Raw genomic sequence first — 17,521 nt, 5'->3', positions numbered from 1 at the left:
AAAATACCAGCACTCAAAGTCTGCATTTTGTGTTCCATTTTATGTAGGGTTCTCTTCCATAGATCATGGTTCTGAATATAGTGAGGGAATTTCATTACTGAGCAGTCCATTTTCCACCTATATATTATTTAACTATTTGTGTAGTTTGTGTGTACACAATATCTTTGTATTCTTTAGTTTATTTCTCATCGCAACACTATGTTGTAATCATATATAAGGAAATAAGCTAATCTCATTTGAAAGCTTTTAAGTTTTAATTTTTGATTTCTGGCATGGATTATACTGTGCATATACTAAGATGGCACACATCAAAATCTAAAGATGCATAGATGGGTTCAGAGTATGTATAAAAAGCTGGTGTTGTATGTAATACATCCTGTTATATGTAACAAGCGACTTCACCTGACTGATCATGATTAAACACCTGTAAGAATGCTATGTACTAAACATAGTTGCTAGCTGCAGGAAGTGCTTCAAATCCTACAGTGATCAGAAATGCAACATTAGATGCTTTTGAGATTCAGAGATTTTTGAGATGCTTTAGGATCCATAGCCCTTCAGTAGTGAATAAGGTCTTTTTTGAGGTGAAGAGACAGCTTTGAATGGGGTTGAGGACATCCCTAAGGCAGGGAGATTGAATACATCAGTACACTGAGGGAATGTTGTCATCATGAAGTAATGCAAAACACTGCTTTTTGGTTTATGCAGTGAAATGTTGTATTCAAGACCTCAAGAACATTTTGGAGTGTTTTTAATTCCAGCTTGACTGAATGTTCCCTAGTAAGGGGTTGGAACACTTTGGGTGCACTCCTAGACCATGTCTTTGAGTAAATTTCATCCAAAAATCAGTCCATGTGCTTTGAGATCTCTCTGTGAATCAAGTAAGACACCATAAGTAGGGACAATTTGGAAAAATGCAGACTTTGAGTGCTGGTATTTTTGAATGTCCCTTCATTCAAAACTACACTCCTCATCTGATCTGAACTGCTCATGTAGACAGAGACTGAGAAGGCTGTTGTCTGAAACTGTCAAATTGAAGAAATTGAGTCAGGAATACACAATAACATTTGATGTTGTCCTGGTTTGCCTTACACTAGAAGCATCTTTGCATGTGAAATTTGCTACTTGCTTCTGAAGACAGATGTCTGTACTTCCTGGAAGCAAGCTTCTGTAGTAAAAAGCTGCTAACCATCTGTGATCTCCTGCAGGGTTGTAGACGTTAAAGAAAAGAAATTGTTCCAGAAAAAGGAAGGAAAGAGTGCATATAGCCAAGACAAAGGTATTCCAGGACATTTCCACTAAATGATAAGGTTAAGGTTCTAAAATCAGCTGCTCACTATGCAGCTTTCACTGATAAAGCTATACCTTTGCTTACCTTCCTTCTCTACTTCAAATTGGTTTTTTTTTTTTGCTACCTCTCTTCACATCTTCTTGGGTAAACCAATAAGAATTCTTTTGGCAATATGTTGTCAACATAGTTTTCCCAAGACCAATCCGGAGGAGAAAATTCAAAACCCAGATGGTCTATTTCTACTAAGTGCTTGGGATTAGAGGGGTATGAAGGATGGCAAGGTTATTGTCAAAGCCTGAACTAGTAGAACTTTGAGGTTCAAACTTAGTTACAAAAGGAGTGAGAATAAATAAAAATTTCCTCAAGATATAGTTAGATTTTTTTGCCTGTTTCTCTGAAGCAGGAAATACAGCATCTGCCTTTCATTTTTCAAACACTTAATACTGTGTCATATTTCTTAATTAATATTCCTCTGATAACTTTTACTGCAGTAAGAATTATATACTGCCCAGTATGTTGCTTTATTAACCTAGAATACTCTCTTATATATTAATCAGCAGAATGCATGATGCTTATTGCTGAAATGCATAACTTAGCATTTCAGTAAGTAAATGTAAACACAGTATTTACAGTAAACACAGTAAGATTATTACATTACAAACTACTGCTCATTGTCATGGTTTAGGAATGGTATTCCCCAATATAGTGCTGATGCTGAGAGTCTTCAAACTATGCTCGCTCGTTCCTTCTTCCCCTCCTCCTGTGGCAGGCTGAAGAGAAGAATATAGCATGTGTTTCTTGGAAGGGTGTTCAGGGCAATAAATCCAATGATAAAACATGGAGGGAGACACATTCTTACAGGAGCAAGCAAAATGGATTATGTGCACAAGATTTGACACTGCTTATTCATAATCTGAGTTTGTGCAGTCAGTTAATAACCTGATCTCTGAATTCCATTTCTGCAAATTACATATTTCTCCATGCTCCTCCACTAAACATATAAAAGTATAAATTGTATTATGTAATGTTAGATATAGGGTTGCTTTTTAACGTTGTAGTTTAGGAATGGTACTCCCTCTGTGACTCTTCAACTCACTCTCACTCCCCCTATGGCAGGCTGGAGAGGAGAACTGGAGACACATAAGTGTTAAGACCAATTTACTGGAAACAGCAATGGGATAAGAAAAAATACCAGTAACTGTAACAATAATAATAAAAGTATGCAAAAGAGACAGAGTGATTAATATGCAAAATTCTCATTAATCCTAACTACTACAACCAGAAGCAGCCCCTTCCTCCCACCTCAACAATGGTGAGGTAGTAAAGAATAACCTCTGGGTCCTGGCCATGTGCCTTCTGGCCACTGCAAAAATTAACCTGGTCCTGGCCAGAACCAGGATGCTTATCCCTTAAAGTTAGCAACTGTATTCTAGGCTGAAGTGTTATTTTTTATTAATTAGTAATTATTACTAATTAGTAATAATTAAGTCTTAGTAATTACTAATTACTAATTTTAAGTGTTTTACCGGTTTGGAGTTTTTTAAATTGTTAACAACAAACAGGATTTTACCATTTGTTAATGAACTTTTATTTTAGAAATGGAAAGCAAATGAAATTTTCTGCAGTGATTTATATATTAAGAGTTACTGAAGTAACTACACAAAACAAACATAGTAAAATTTTGTGTGTAGGTCCTGAATTCATGATCTCTAAAGTAGAATAATTTTTGATGTAATGCAATGCAACAAACATGGCAACTTCTTCTTCATAGTTATGACCTGTTTTGCTTTTCTTTGATCCCTGATACAATAGTAACTTAAAACATCTTAAACCAAACATTTTTTTCTAAATTTCTGTTGCAAGCTCTTGTGATTCTTTTAGTTTGTCTTGAGTTGTCTTGGGATTTAGTTGAGGAGCTCAGGGTGGGTGGTTAGGGTTTTTTTCCTAGAGTTTTCATGGTTTTTAAAAGAATAAATTTATTGGGGAAAAATAAAAAAAAGGAAAGCATCTCTGTGGAAAACTCTGAATGATCTAAAATCAAGATAATGGGATACTTGAATTGAAATATTTTGAGGTGTATATATTAGATTGTTTAATTTCTGGGTATCACAAACAGCACTTAATGTCAAATTTTCAATCTCATTTAATCACAAAGTCATAGCTGCTCTAAGTCTTGAAAGTTTTTCATTTAACTACTATTTGTAAACACACCAAATATTTTTCCTTAATGTCATCAAACCACACTGGGTTACACTTATGTGACTGTCAAACATGAACCATAAGGAAAGAGAAGGGACAGATGTACAGAGCTTGAGAAAAAATAGAAAAACAATCAGTTGCATCCTGTAATAATTTTGCTCTCTATTGACTTTCCGAAGAAAAAGAAAGTCAGTAGAAACCTGAGAAGATCATTTTTGAACCATGCCTTAATGTAAAAACCACGTGTCCTAATTTTTTTTAAAGTATGGTGAGACTTTTTCAGAACTAACTGCTTAAGAAACAAGTGCTTAGTTAGACAAGCATGGCTTTTGCATGAAATATGAAAACAAGTGAAAACAAACATGAAAACAAACATTAAGAAAGAGAGGTAGGCCTAGCTGTGTGTAAAAGAAGTAACTAGGAGATTTTTGCACTAAACATGCTGTAGCTGGCACTTTAGTAGCCTAAAAGTCTTTAAGATACATTGTTTGGTACATTTCTCCTTGTAGAATCATATATTAATAAAAGTCCAGTTGTAGCGAGCATACCTCTCGCAAATGAATTTAACACTTACTTGTAGGTTAGAACCCAGAACAGTGAAGTTACAACTCTGCCAGCCCAAGCTGACTAAAGGTGAGGTACCACATAAGCACCACTGTGACACTATGGTGGGTGGGATTTTAATAAACATTTATATTGTAAAACTCCATTTGTGGCTCTGCAAGACTATACCAATGCTAGTATTTAATAGTATACAAGAACCTAACCATGTAAATGTGTATTGATACAATGTAGACACTAATTTTATCGTAAGACATGTATACTTATTTTTAGTAAGTGCAGCAAATGACAAAACACTAAGCAAAACATGCCTTAAATCACAAGAGTTCAGTTTCTATAACAGCTGACAGAACTTACACCTGCATAATAAAGACAGAATTCAATAATGATTACAGCTGTTGCTTGCTGTTGAATTGTATAAGGTAGAATTTAGAAACACTAGCTGAGGTATAGCCCTATTGAGGCACATGCAGTGCAAAACAAAAGAAGGGGAGACATCTTGGGTTGGAGATTCTGGAAGAAAAATACTGGGATTGAGAATACAAGCACAAGAAGGTGGCAATTGAGATTTTCGTATGACATTCATGTGACAAACAATGAGGCTCTTTACAACATGAATAGCTGAAGCTCATTTTTCCATGGAAGTAACAAGACTTGTACTAGGTCAGACCAAAGATCCATTTGACATAGTATCCAGTTTATGGTAGTGCAACAAAGAATGTTCAGGAAATGGTTCCAGGTCATTTACCAAAAAAGTAGTGATTTTATAGATTTTTTTCTAAATTTTTTCTACCCTCCAAAAATTTTTCAATTTATAAGTTTCCTGAGCTGGAGGTGATGCCTTTGTGTTTAATAATGCTTCATAAATGTCTCTTCCATTAACTTGACTGGTTGCTTTTTGAATATGTTGGGAACCACAGCTTAGTTTCTACAGTATAAAGAACCACTCCAGGTTGCTTCTTTTTAATCAGACATCTGATAATTTCATTTGTGGTCCCTACTAGTTGAATTCAAACAGGCACATTGAAGCATAACATCTTTGAGGCAATCATCCTCTTTGGGTCTAAGATTTGATTAAAAAAAGGTGTTGATATCCAAATAGCAATTTCTTTTCCAAGCTGAATAATCATCTTTGAGTACTTCCTGCAATGTCTTAGCTTTGTGTCAAAGAATCAGAATCATAAAGTCGCTCGTGTTCTTGCAAAAAGATAAGAGTATAACTTCTATGGTCTTTTTGTGTGATTTTCTGTTGCCCTTTTTTAAAATTCCTCTGAACACCAAAGTGAAAATTTTCATGTATTATCTATGATAACAGGATGTGGGATGTAATGGTCAACTCAAAGCTCATCTTTGTATGTATTTATTTCTCTGCACCCCTTTTCCATGCCATTTTACATTTTATTTGTCCTGAGCTTCTCTGGAATTCTTTCAGCCCCATAACTATTGGCATCAAATTTTCCTACTTCAGTATTCCTCTCCTTTTTAAAATCTTTGATGAGTATCTGGAACAAGAGTCCCAACATACAAGCCTTTGAGAATCTATGGGTGACCCCACCAATTAAAAAACATTTTCTTAAGGTTATGTGGAAGGAAAATGTGTGCTTCTTTAAGGATATCTGGTCATGAACCTTTTCAGTGCAGAAATGGAGGAAGCCATAAACAAGAACATGAAAGACCTGACTGACAAATGGTAAGGGAGTCAGGGATGACACACAAATCAGTCGTACTAACTGATGAGGAATGTTTATTTCAGTACGATTATCTGATCAAAGGTCTTGTCAAGTGAGATAACAAAAAAAGGTGGAAAGCCATAAACAAAATATGGAGACACACACTTGACAGTCAAAGATAACAGTGATAAAGACAAGAAACAAACTGTCTCTCAATAAACTGCAGGCAAACTGGGACTTTGCACCTGATAAGATGCAAATGTGAGGGTACATAATGTTGGAAATGGATCTGTGGAGCTATTCAAACTAATGAAGGAATGTGCAGGGGAAGTGCATCTGGAGGAACAGAGGAGAAAATAAAGAATGGACCATTAAATGGACCAGTCAATGTTAAAAAGGGCAGTAGGTACACTTGTCTGACTGAGCCCAATCTCACTCTCCCATGTGTATGTGTGTTGTAAGGATAAAGTGGTAACTGTGAGGGTTATGAGTGGATTTGGTACCAAGGTTACATTTGGGAATGTAAAGTGCCCACTGGTGCTGCTGGTGTTGGGGAGGTCTCGTTATCTGGTACTGGAGTGGTTGGAGGTCTTAGCTGCTAGCTGCTGAGGTGGGTACAGTGAGTGCATGTCCTGAAAATCTTCTACTGGGAGAGGCTGCTGTGGGTGAGGTGAGTGATGGGTTCAGCACCAGTAGCTGGAGCGTGACCACATGTCACATCTTGTGTGTGTGGTGCTGGATTATCTTCTCCATAGTGGGTGTGCGTTTCTCATTTCCTGGCAAAATTCAAGCTGGACTTACCAATGAGTAGGAGACATCAGGTCATCAGACAGGCAGGGATCCATTCTGTCATCCATGGCAACCTGTGAGTGCGGAGTTTCCTGTGGGATATGTGAGTGCAATATGTTTGCAGGAAGCATCAAGCTGAACCAGCCTGGAAATAGGCACTCCTGAGGCAGGTAAGGAGGCTGGGATCTGGCCAGCAGTACTGGGTGAATGTGCTTGGGCATGTGCTTGGGCATCCAGGGAGTCTTGTGCGTGCCTGCACTAGTGACCTTTTGTCTCTGCCAGCCCAGGAGGAGGAGAGGACATGGCTGCCTGTGCTCTGTGCTGGAGCTGAGGGTGAGTCCTGATTGCAGGTGCTGTTGAAGACTGTGCACCACAAACAGGAAGGCAGCAGCAGCCACGTCACTCTGCCTGGCAGGTACCCTGCATCCCCAGGCACCAGTGTGCCTCCAATGGCAGGGCAGGACAAGAAGGGCCCTGGTGCTCCAAGGAATGATAGACCTTTCTAGCACCCTTTAACAATTTTCAGCCATAAAATAACTTTTCCCTCTATGGTAGCTTATTTTATTTAAAGCTTTTTTCATGAGGAGCCTTGTGGAATGTTTTCAGAAATCCAAATAACTTGAAAATCAGCTGTATGCCCTCATTTTCATGTCTTCTGGCTCCTTGAGAAGTCTTCGGTAGTTCTCTGAGCTTGACTTCTCTTTACAAAAATTATACTTTTCCAATATATCACAAAAATCTGTCTGCATTAAATCTGTCTGCATTATTGTAGTTTTCAGTATTTGCAACATTCATAGGCATGGTCAGCAGTTTTATGGATTTTCATTGGAAGTATTTTAAAAAAATTGTGAAAATGCTTATCACCTTCAAGTCTATATGTGCATAGAAGACTTAAGGAAAATATCCTATTAACTCTACATATTCTTTTCCTCCTCTTGGCCGTTAGACAAATGATTCTTTTTGGCATCCTTTTTTGCAATTAATAGTCAAACTCTTTTTTGGCCTGCCTTACTGTTCTTTCACACTTAACATGCCAAATTTTGTGATCCTTTATAATTTACTCACTTGAACACAATTGTTCCCTATTTTGGTAGGTTATAGGAATATAGGTATATTACTCCTTGTTTGTAGCTACTGCCCTTTTCATTCTATCTAGTCCTGGCAACTTCCTTCTGCCATATCCCAGGCCCTTCAGAGAAACATGAATATACAAAGATGATCTGCTCTGTCTCAAAGTGGTCTCCTTACATAGCCTTCTATCTATCTGAATAGCTGTCTTGTAGTTTTTAGCACTATTCTAACATTTTGAATGCTTTTTAGCAAGTTTTCTCCTTTATTTTAATGTATTTTTTAAAGTTGTTCCTTGGTTCTGGTAGTCAGAACCAAGTAAAAAGTTACTTCTCCTGGAGGATATAAATACTATATTATATAAACTGTGTAGTATAGACACAATATAGACATTGTATAAGCTCTGTATTATATATATTATTTATATATATAATATGTGATACTTAGGTATCTTAGATATTTATTTGTAGAACAGGCTATACTACCTGTATTACCTATGTTTTTTATTGTTGAGATTCCAATATTCATTCTTGAAGGTAGGCTGTTGTTGTGGTTTGACACTGGCCCAATGCCAGGCACCCATGAGGCCATGCCAAACAATACAGATATATATAGATACATTTCCCTGCACAAGGGGTACAGAAGAACACTGAAGAATAACTGAAGCTTCCTCAAGCATGCTACTAAAGCTCTGATGATCAAATCCGGTCATGCCCTGCTACCTTTAGGTTGCCATGCCTTATCAGAATGAGCCAGAAGACATTAATACACTTCCTTCCTTCTTACAAAACTGTCCTATGCCGCATTTCTCATGTTTTTGACTCAGTCTTTGACACAAGATCTTTCTTCTGCAGGTGAGATTGTCTGAATTGTTTTCCTAGTCAACATCACTGAGATTAAATAAGAATTTCTTAGCAAAGGACATCAACCCTTTTCCACATCAGGTATTTACTTGAGGTCCATTTCCTGGAACACAAACAGGCATCTTGGGTAGCTAGGCTAGGTAAGTGGCCTAGTGGTTAGGGAGACAAGGTTAAGAAGGAGCTCTCAATAAATTTGTAGACTACGAGCAGTGCACAGAATCATAAACCTCTGCCCAAGTTTATGATTATAAATCAGAATCATAAACCTCTGCCCACTCTGATAAACTAGGATGAAAGGAAGCAAGTACTCATTTGAAAATATAATACTTAAAAGTATAAATTCTAACAATTCTATATATGGGGGGGGGGGGGGGGGGAGGAGTGATTCCCCCCAGTATTTCCACTACTAGCAGACAAAACTACATCAGACAAAACTACATATGTGAAATTCAGTAATTATTGGAGTGATTGGCCTGAACTGAGACCGCTAGGAGGATAGATAAGGTCGTAAATATGCCTGATTTAATTTTCTTGAAACTAGCCAAGGCAGCTACCTCTACAAGACCTGATGATGCACACACCATGTATGTAAGAGGCACGTACCCTCACTAATGCACAGATGATTGGTTTACATTTCCATACAAGCAGAGCAACAACTTCCATGATCTATGGACATTAATTTACTCATCAAGAAATGAGCCATGTGCTTTTGAGGTCTTAAGCCAATTTTAGGAAGGATACCTTTATTTGCAAGCCTTGGAAAGTAACTTTTCCTCCAATGCTCATGTCTGAAAATACAAGTAAGGGCTGATAGGTGCACTTCTGTAATTTCAAAATGCTTTGTCTTAGAAAATGCTCTGTTGTCTTGGACTTAGTGACAACAGATAATAACATAATGACATCTGCATGTAGTGGCCTTTTGCTGTAGTGATGATTTGTGCTGTCACGACTGTAAAAGAATCTCAGCAATTGGACTAATTGCTCGTAAGTGGCCTTTGTCCCATTTAGATAAAACGCATGGAGGAGGATGGCAACTGAAGGAAAGTTTATGACCAGAAATTACGTATTTCTCAGTATTGAGGGTGTTTTTTGACTGAATCATGAAAATGCCCCAACCCAGGACCAACACACTTCCCCCGTCAGGGACAGACGGACGGCTGTCGGTGAGCACGAAAGAACGCTTCACCCTTCTCCAGCCCCGGGAGCTCGTGCCGGCTGCTGGGCAGGAGACTGCTGCCCGAGGGCGGCCCAGCCGGCCCGGCGCTCAGCACGGGCCGCACGGACAGCTCCGCCAAGGGAGGCGCTTCCCGGCGGGGCTCGGGCGGGCGGCGAGCGGCTCCAGGGCCGGCCGGCCGGCCGCTTCCCACCAGCGGCCAGCACCTCCGGGCTCTGCGCAGGGCACGGGCACAGATACCCGGCTGCGGTCAGCAGTGGTTGGTGCGGGAGGATGGAAACCGCCCTGCCAGGTACGGCTCGCCGGGTCCGGCCTCGCTCGCTCTCCCCAGATGCCGAAGTTGCCTCCGGGCCCACGCGAAGTCGGCGACGCGCGACCCGTCCCGGCACCCCTCGCCGGCCCTCGGCGCGGCCGCTCCGCCCGCACCCCCCCTCCTCGCGACCCGGGCACCGGCACCGCCCCCGCGGGTCGGCGCAGGCGTCGCCGCGGAGCCGGCGGGACGGGAGGGTGGGCGTGGGGTGCGGGTGGTGCTGCGGGCGGCCGCGGCTGAGCGGAGCGGGAGGCTGCCCGGCCGCCGCCGCCTCTCATGCCTTCACGGCAACAAAGAACGCGCTGAGCAGCGGGGGAAGGCGCCGGGCCCCTGGCTGTGCCCTGGCAGTGCCGGCGTGGAGGGCATCGAGAGACGATGGCGAGGAAGGGCGAAGCCTCCGCACATCTCTACGGTGAGCGCGGGGCACGGCGGGGCGAGCGCCGGTGCTGGGGCGGGGGCGGTCGGCGCCTGTACTGCCCTCCGGCCTGTTTACAGCGTAGATCCGCCCGGCCGAACAGCGGCGGCCAGAGGCAGACGGAGTTTGTGCCCCTTGGCGAATGTGGGGGCGCGGTGGCCGCAGGGTCCCCCGTGTTGGCGGTAGACCCCGGGACGCCGGAGCGCCTGGCTCGGCCTGGAGCAAAGCAGGACGATCGGTTCAGGGAAAGAGCCGGTGGGCGCAGAGATGGGGGCGGGCAGACCTGGAGCTTCCGCCGCCGCCCTAGCCGCGGGAGCAGGTGCGCTGTGGCCGCTTTGTCCGCGTTCTGGGGCAGAGAGGGGCCGGGCGGCAGGTGCACACGCCGGGCCGGGCCGGGCCGAGCTGAGCCGACTCGAGTGTGGGATGCCTGAAGCGCTGTGCGGGGCCGGGGGCCGGGGGTGCCCGGAGCGGTGTGCGGGGGCGGAGCCCGTTGAGCGGTGGTACCTGTGGGCTGCCGGTGTTCGCGGCGCGTGCGGCGGGAGCTTCCCGCTGGTCCTGCTGACCGGCGCCGCGGGAAGGTCACCGGGGGCAGAACTGGGTGTTTGGGCCCTGCTTTAATTGCTCCTTGGAAGGCCATGTATTTGCGATGAGGGGCACAGGGTTTGCGGAGCTGCTTAGCTTGTTTGAAGGTGTTGCTACAAAGCTGATTTCCTCTTCCAATGTGCGTGATATTTCCGTGGCAAAACAAACGAGCAGAATGAGCAAACCCCCTTAGGACTGGTCTGCTGCTCCAGGAGCCCCGAAGGCCTCCAGCAATGAGCCGAATTGCGCAAAAGCATAGACATGGCTTGGTAAAGCAGCCTTTGCCTCGGTACCATTAGGCATGCTGATTTACATCTTGGAAAAATCTGTTTTTTAATTCACTGACATGGTGTGAACCTTGATCTGACTAAACGAAAATCCATGGCTTGCCTTCCTTTGGAAAGGGCAATAGGAAAAAAAGCCTTTAGGGAGGGAAGACAAGCCACAAACTAAGGTGAAATAAAAATTGGTGAGTCTGAAATAATTTCACTTCTGAGAGAATAATTTTCTACTCCTATGGAATTCAAATGGTTTTGCAGATTACTGCAGTGAGAGTGTAGGCCTAAGATCATAGATACTCAGCACTGATGGCAGAAAAAGTGGAAGTATTATTCTGGAAGAAGAGCGAGAACACAGTATTCAGAAAGGGAAAAATAGCTTTTGAATAGAGTTCAATAAGTACTATGTATGCTTCCTCATTTGCTATTTGTAAACAAGAACCCTCTAATAAAGTCATGATGAGTGATACCAAGTGTTTTACTGTCGTTATACAGTAATCTTTTAAACTTCATTTTGAAAGCATGTTACATGGGTAAGAAAGGGTGAATCTTTTTATTCACCTTTAGGGAGGAAGGCAGCATTCTGAAGAATTGGAGAATTTTGTCTATTTGACCTGTTTCGTCAGTGGGTTTACTTCCTTTAAGTTCATTTACATGTATGGGTGTTAATAGTGGTAATGTTTATTGTGTTACTACATTTGCAGAAATCCTGAGCAATTACTCTGCTCTTGTTGGGAAGCAAGGTTCTTTCCCTTATTAGATCCCATTATGTTGAGGACTTATAAAACGGAAAGTGGAGCATTTTCAAATTGAGCATATGTAATATAGATTTCCTTTTAAATTAGATTGCTGTAATAGTTATTCTCTTGACTTTGTTGTCTTTGTCTGCAGCTAGTTATTTATTAGCCTGCAGGTATATTTTGCAGAGGAATAGATGTCCTAAACTTCTTTCCTTGGAATCTCAAGGATTCCTCACAGCATTTATAAATGACAAAGGCAAATACTTCTCAAAGTTTTTTAACTTGTGTCATCAGTCTGATTCTTTAGAAGAGATTAGTCAAGTGCATGGTTTAGGAGTGGGGTTTTGTTTTTTAAGGGAAGCAGTACTTTTCTTTAATGTGACTGCAGTATTAAATGCTGTCATGTGACTGTTGAAATGAATGTTGAAATTATTTTTTACTTCATTGTAGAATCAGTGATTGTCCCATAAACAATTTACTGTAGCAGTGAAGTGCAGTTCAGTTTTACCTTACAAATGGACACTGAAGGCCAAAGCGATGATCTTTAACAAAAACTTTTATCACTGTTTTAAGAAACATTGAGAAGGCCCAATTTATTATTTACAACTCAAATTCATCTAGTTTTTTTTATATCTGTGTTTTTACATCTTCTCTAGGAAGAACTACTTACCCATGATTTTTTTTTGCCAGTAATGGATGCAACTGAAACTTGAATTTATAATTGTGATTTCCTAGTTACTTCTGTGATCATGTTTCTCCCAAGAAAGGAGAAACATGATCACAGGTTTCTCCTAAGAAGAATTCTATTTTTTATGTTTCCAAGCTAGGGAAGTTCTGTTTCACTTGGGACAGCTTTTGAGGAACTGTGACACTATCAAGATGTCATTTTTGTCACTTGGCCTGCATTTACCATTCTTAATTTCCTCCATTTATGTATGTGTACCACCCAGGAAGGGCATCCTCAAACTGAAGAAAATGGGCTATTTAGCCACAGCAGTGTCGTACTATATGGAAGCTATTGGCTGTGACACTACTGCAGATAAAACTTCCCTAGCTTCTGCTGGTAAATCCTTGTGCGTGTGTATGTAATTAATTTTGCCTTCTGAGGTTCAAATTTCATACCAGTGGGGTAGGTTCATATCAAAAGTGAAACTCAATTTAACACTTCATTAATATTTTAATATACTTAGAAGTGTTTGAAGTAGTGAAATGCAGATTCAGCTTATACCTTTCTTCTCTGACATAAATTTGGTCCACTTCATTTAGGCTTTGTTGTGCATGTTTTAGGTGGGATAAATCATTTACTCTTTGAGTAGATCTGCTAAACCTAGTTACAGAGCTTCAGCCATACCTGATTTTGCCAGCATCCTAGTTTTACATAAAATGATTCACTGTGGAATAAACCTGGGAGGCTGGGCAGAATTTTAAGAATTTTAAACACTTTGTTATATGTTCCCTGTTGTTTTTTACTGCAGACAGGTCTTTCTGAGTGAAAACTTTCTCTCTCAGCATGCTGCTTCATTTTTTGTCTGGTTCTGTTGTAATGTCCTCTGCACCATCCTTGTCCCAGGAGTTACAGCCACTAGTTCAGTATCCATGTGAGAACCAGTAATGAGTGATGTTTGTATTGAAACCAGTGCTATTCAGTATGTACATCAACAAAATAAATGAGATCAAGTGCACCCTCAGCACAGGCTGCAAATGACACCAAGGTGAGTGGTTCAGTTGATACACTAGAAGGAAGGGATGCCATTCGGGGTGGGGGCCATGGGGCATGACAAGCTTGAGGATCTGCAAGCTGCTTGAAGTCAAGCAAGGCCAAGTGCAAGGTCCTACACCTGGGTCAGGTGATCCCCATTATCAGCACAAGCTGGAGGATGAATGATTTGAGAGCAATGCTGCAGAAGAAGGACTTGGGATACTGGTGGATGAAAAATTGCCTGTGGACTGTCAACGTGCACCTGCAACCCAGAAAGCCAGTGGTGTCCTGGGCTGCATGAAAGAAGTGGTACACCAGGTTGAGGGAGGTAATTCTGCCCCTCTACTCCACTCTGGTGAGACCCCACCTTTGGACCCTGAAGGTGCTGCATCTGTCTCCAGCATTCCCAACACAAGCAAGGCAGGGATCTTGGAGCAGGTCCATAGGAGGGCCACAAAGATGGTTAACAGGCTGGACCACCTCTCTTATGAGGAAAGGTCAAAAGAGATTGTTCAGCTTTTTGATATGTACAATGGGGGTTTGTGAGAAAGATGGAGAAAGAGTTTATTATATCTTTTTTTAACCCCTCTTTTTTTGGTTTTTTTTTTCCTTTTTGTTTCCCCCAAGTTTTCTATTGACACGACAAGGGGCAATGGTTTTTAACTGAAAGAGGATTTTGGTTGGATGTAAGGAAGAAATTTTTTGTTCCAAGGGTGATTAGGTGCTAAACAGGTTGCCTAGAGAAGCTGTGGCTGCACCATCACTGGAAGTGTCTAAGGCCAGGTTGAAAGGGACTCTGAGTAACCTAGTCAAGTGGAAGGTGTCCATTCCCATGACATAGGGTTGGAATGAGATGAGCTTCAAGGTCTCTGCCAACCCACACCATTTTGTGGTTTTGTGAAAATATGAAAAGTACTCCATACCAGAGATGGTTTAGTCAGTAAGTGAATAGGCAATAAAACTGGTAGGATTTAGGTAATACAATTTTTCCTCACCTAGTGGTCTAGCACTTTTTCGTATTTCTTGAGCCAAATTAATTACTGCATTTTCAAGTCCAATTAAGATTCTAGAGTATCTGAAAGTGTCCAGGTTCTACATTTGCTATCCTTTAGCACTTCAGTGTTGTGCATCTTTTAGCTTATTGACTTAAGCTGAGCCATTCTTGGTAGTATTGGCTCAGCCATGAACAAGGACGATACAATCAGAACACCTATAATCAAGGAGATTAATGGAACTGTTCTGCATAGTTATACTCTATTGAGTGGGTTATGTATAACAGTCACTGGACATTATCTAGAAAGAGTTTAATAAGCTAGGTTTCTTGTTGACTAATTAAACTTGGTTATATTTTTTAACAAGCAGGATACTAATACATAGTTGAGGGGAAATTCTCTCTACTACCATCCCAAGCCTGTATAGTGTATTATCATCCAATCTTGCATCTCTGCTTCTCAAAGTCTCTCCTGTTCTACTAGGCCTGTATTTCTCTACACTGTATCCTTTTATAGAGTCATAAATATCTCATTCTGCACGGGTTAAGTAGTTGTTACTGTTACGTAATAAGCAAAAATAAAATAAATTTGCCATAATCATCTGGTCAGAAGAAAAAATGCTGTTAGACTTAAACACACAGAAATGTGGAGATGATTTAGTAAATTCAGTAACTGATCTTCACTTGGATATGAGAAAATCTGTTTGTTCTGCATTCACTCCTGAAGTGTAAAGGCACATCACATTCACAGTTGCTTAACTGTATTTATTTGAGTTTTCTGTTGCTAGTATCCGACTCAGAGGCAGTCAGATTTACAAAATCTGCTAATGTGATTCCTTAACATCTGAATATTATGTCAGGGAGTCTGACATAACATTATTGTCTAATAATCTAATAAAATAATACAGAAGCATCTAGGAATAGTGTAATTACGTTAATTTAGGACTATTAAAGCACATAAACGTAAGAGCTTTCCTGTGAGGTTAGGAACAAGGTGTATTTTATGGAATAATACTCTGATTTGTTTAATATCGGAAGATAAATACCCAAATTTGTTAACAACCTTACTTTGTTACAGTGAAGGTAAGGAAAATGTGATGGCTGTGCACTGTACAACATATAAGTAAACCTGGATGTTTAGATTTCCATATATGGAACTTGTACTGAATCATTTGGGACTTTGAAGAAGGTGTTTCAGTCAGAGGTTGAGGAAACAGTGAAGAAGTACCCAAGAAATCTTGGAAGAAGGCTAACAGAAGAGCCTTTCAAAGTTCTTTTCAACTTTATTTTCTGTGAGCACTTACTTGGGAGGTGGTGTGATACACAGGACTCAAAGTCCATGAAGATGGTGTGGGAAAGTGGTGACAAATCTAATAGGTTACTGTGGGGGGTTTAAGAGTTTATTATAAAACTGTGTTTTGTTTTTTGCTAGGGTGACAGGAAACAAATGCCTGCCTGTTAGAGTTAAGTGCACATCTTTGATATCTAAGTATTCTTAGGCAACAGATCCCAACAGTGACTGAGTATAATTTTGGTTAAAAGACTTGTGCAACTTAAACTTTATGTGAATGCTTCTGCTTTTTTTTTTTTTTTTTCCTTTTCATATTGTCAGTCTAAATTTGTTGGTACCAAGCTTTTATGGTACTGGATTTCCAGTCTCTGGAATTCACTTCTCTCCAGGTATAGATATAAATAGCTTCATACCTGCCATTCCAAATAATAGAGCTGCAATCCATATGAAGCATCAAGAGTTTTTATTACATTAATCTGCTGCGGCACTTTGCAGCATCTGAGATGCTATAAGCACCGAGAAATAAAAGTAGCCAGGAGGGCATCTCTCTCTCTTGTGGGATAATCCCACAGAGTCTACTGCTGATGTAGAAATTCAGTGCTGTCCACATGCCAATACAAATTATAGACAACTTTTCATGGGCAGAGATGGGATACATCTGACTGTTCCTTCTAACTAAGGGATATTTGCATTTTTCCAGCCTCATTCCACATAAATGAAATCATCCTTTCCCTCCTAGATTGTGCTGAAGAGAGCTGTACAAGTGACTGTACGCTTTGAAGGTACTGTGTTGAGCAGTCACTTTGAAGTCAAAGGTCTTCTGTTTTACTAAAACCTGGAATGATGCCTTTGATTGACCTCTGACATCTGCCAAGAAAAAGAAGTTTTGCCTAGAATGATCCTCTCCGTAAAAAGGACCACTTATTAAGGTTCCCCAAAGATGTTTGGCGGGTTACTTCTTCAGCAGGAAATCCCATGCTTGTACCTCCTTTAAACCAATAGGTATCTGTTAAAATAGATGATTTAGTGTGTACTTCTGATGTGGTAAGAGTGGGAACTCATTTGTACTTTAGGAGTATGTTTCACCAGAAAGAGGAGCTCTAACATGACTGGGCTGGGATACCACATAATTATCTCTTCTGTACAGCTGATTGTATATGGAAGAAAGTGAGTATCTATTGCATGCAGATCATCTACACTTGTACAAGCTGATGTGCTTGAAATTTGGTAGCTGAGTAAGTGTCCTTTATAATCAGTGTACTTTGAAATAAATGAATATGTGGAATAATAACTCTGGTATTTATTATATAAGATTATTTTAGTGGATATTACATTAAAATGAACTGGTTTTTTTCATCATTGATATTTTTCTATAAGAGTCATAACTTCCTGGATATGATCAGGTTGCTAAAAACTAGCTAAGTGTAGCAAAATACAATATTTATTTTTAGATTCCCCCCACCCCCCCGGCAGAATGATAAATAATTCCTATGCTGTGTTGCTTTATTCTGTCAGACAAAAGGCAATAAGCTGTATCTGTGAATGCGCCTTTTTCTTGGTTTCAGTACAATGCAATATCTGTGCTAGCATCTAAGCAACT

General features: G+C 40.7%; 1 protein-coding gene across 3 annotated transcripts in view; it reads left to right on the top strand.

The window, feature by feature from the left end:
- The first annotated feature begins 9,615 nt into the window (after positions 1–9,615).
- SLC44A5 (solute carrier family 44 member 5) overlaps positions 9,616–17,521 on the top strand; it is a 70,742-nt gene continuing 62,836 nt past the window's right edge. The window contains exon 1 of one of the 3 annotated variants that reach the window (XM_071437007.1): positions 9,616–9,907. In XM_071437007.1, the coding sequence (XP_071293108.1) occupies positions 9,889–9,907 (19 nt within the window). In that variant the 5' untranslated portion in view covers positions 9,616–9,888. Of the gene's footprint in view, positions 9,908–10,109; positions 10,338–10,384; positions 10,660–17,521 lie in introns of those variants that run through there. The other 2 variants (XM_071437006.1, XM_071437005.1) reach the window with 2 other exon arrangements.

This window comes from Agelaius tricolor, unplaced genomic scaffold, assembly GCF_023055355.1.
Source record: "Agelaius tricolor isolate 1412-34295 unplaced genomic scaffold, bAgeTri1.0.p SCAF_11, whole genome shotgun sequence".
NCBI lineage: Eukaryota > Metazoa > Chordata > Aves > Passeriformes > Icteridae > Agelaius > Agelaius tricolor.
Note: the sequence above shows the minus strand (reverse complement) of the source record. Positions and strands in the feature narration are given on the sequence as shown.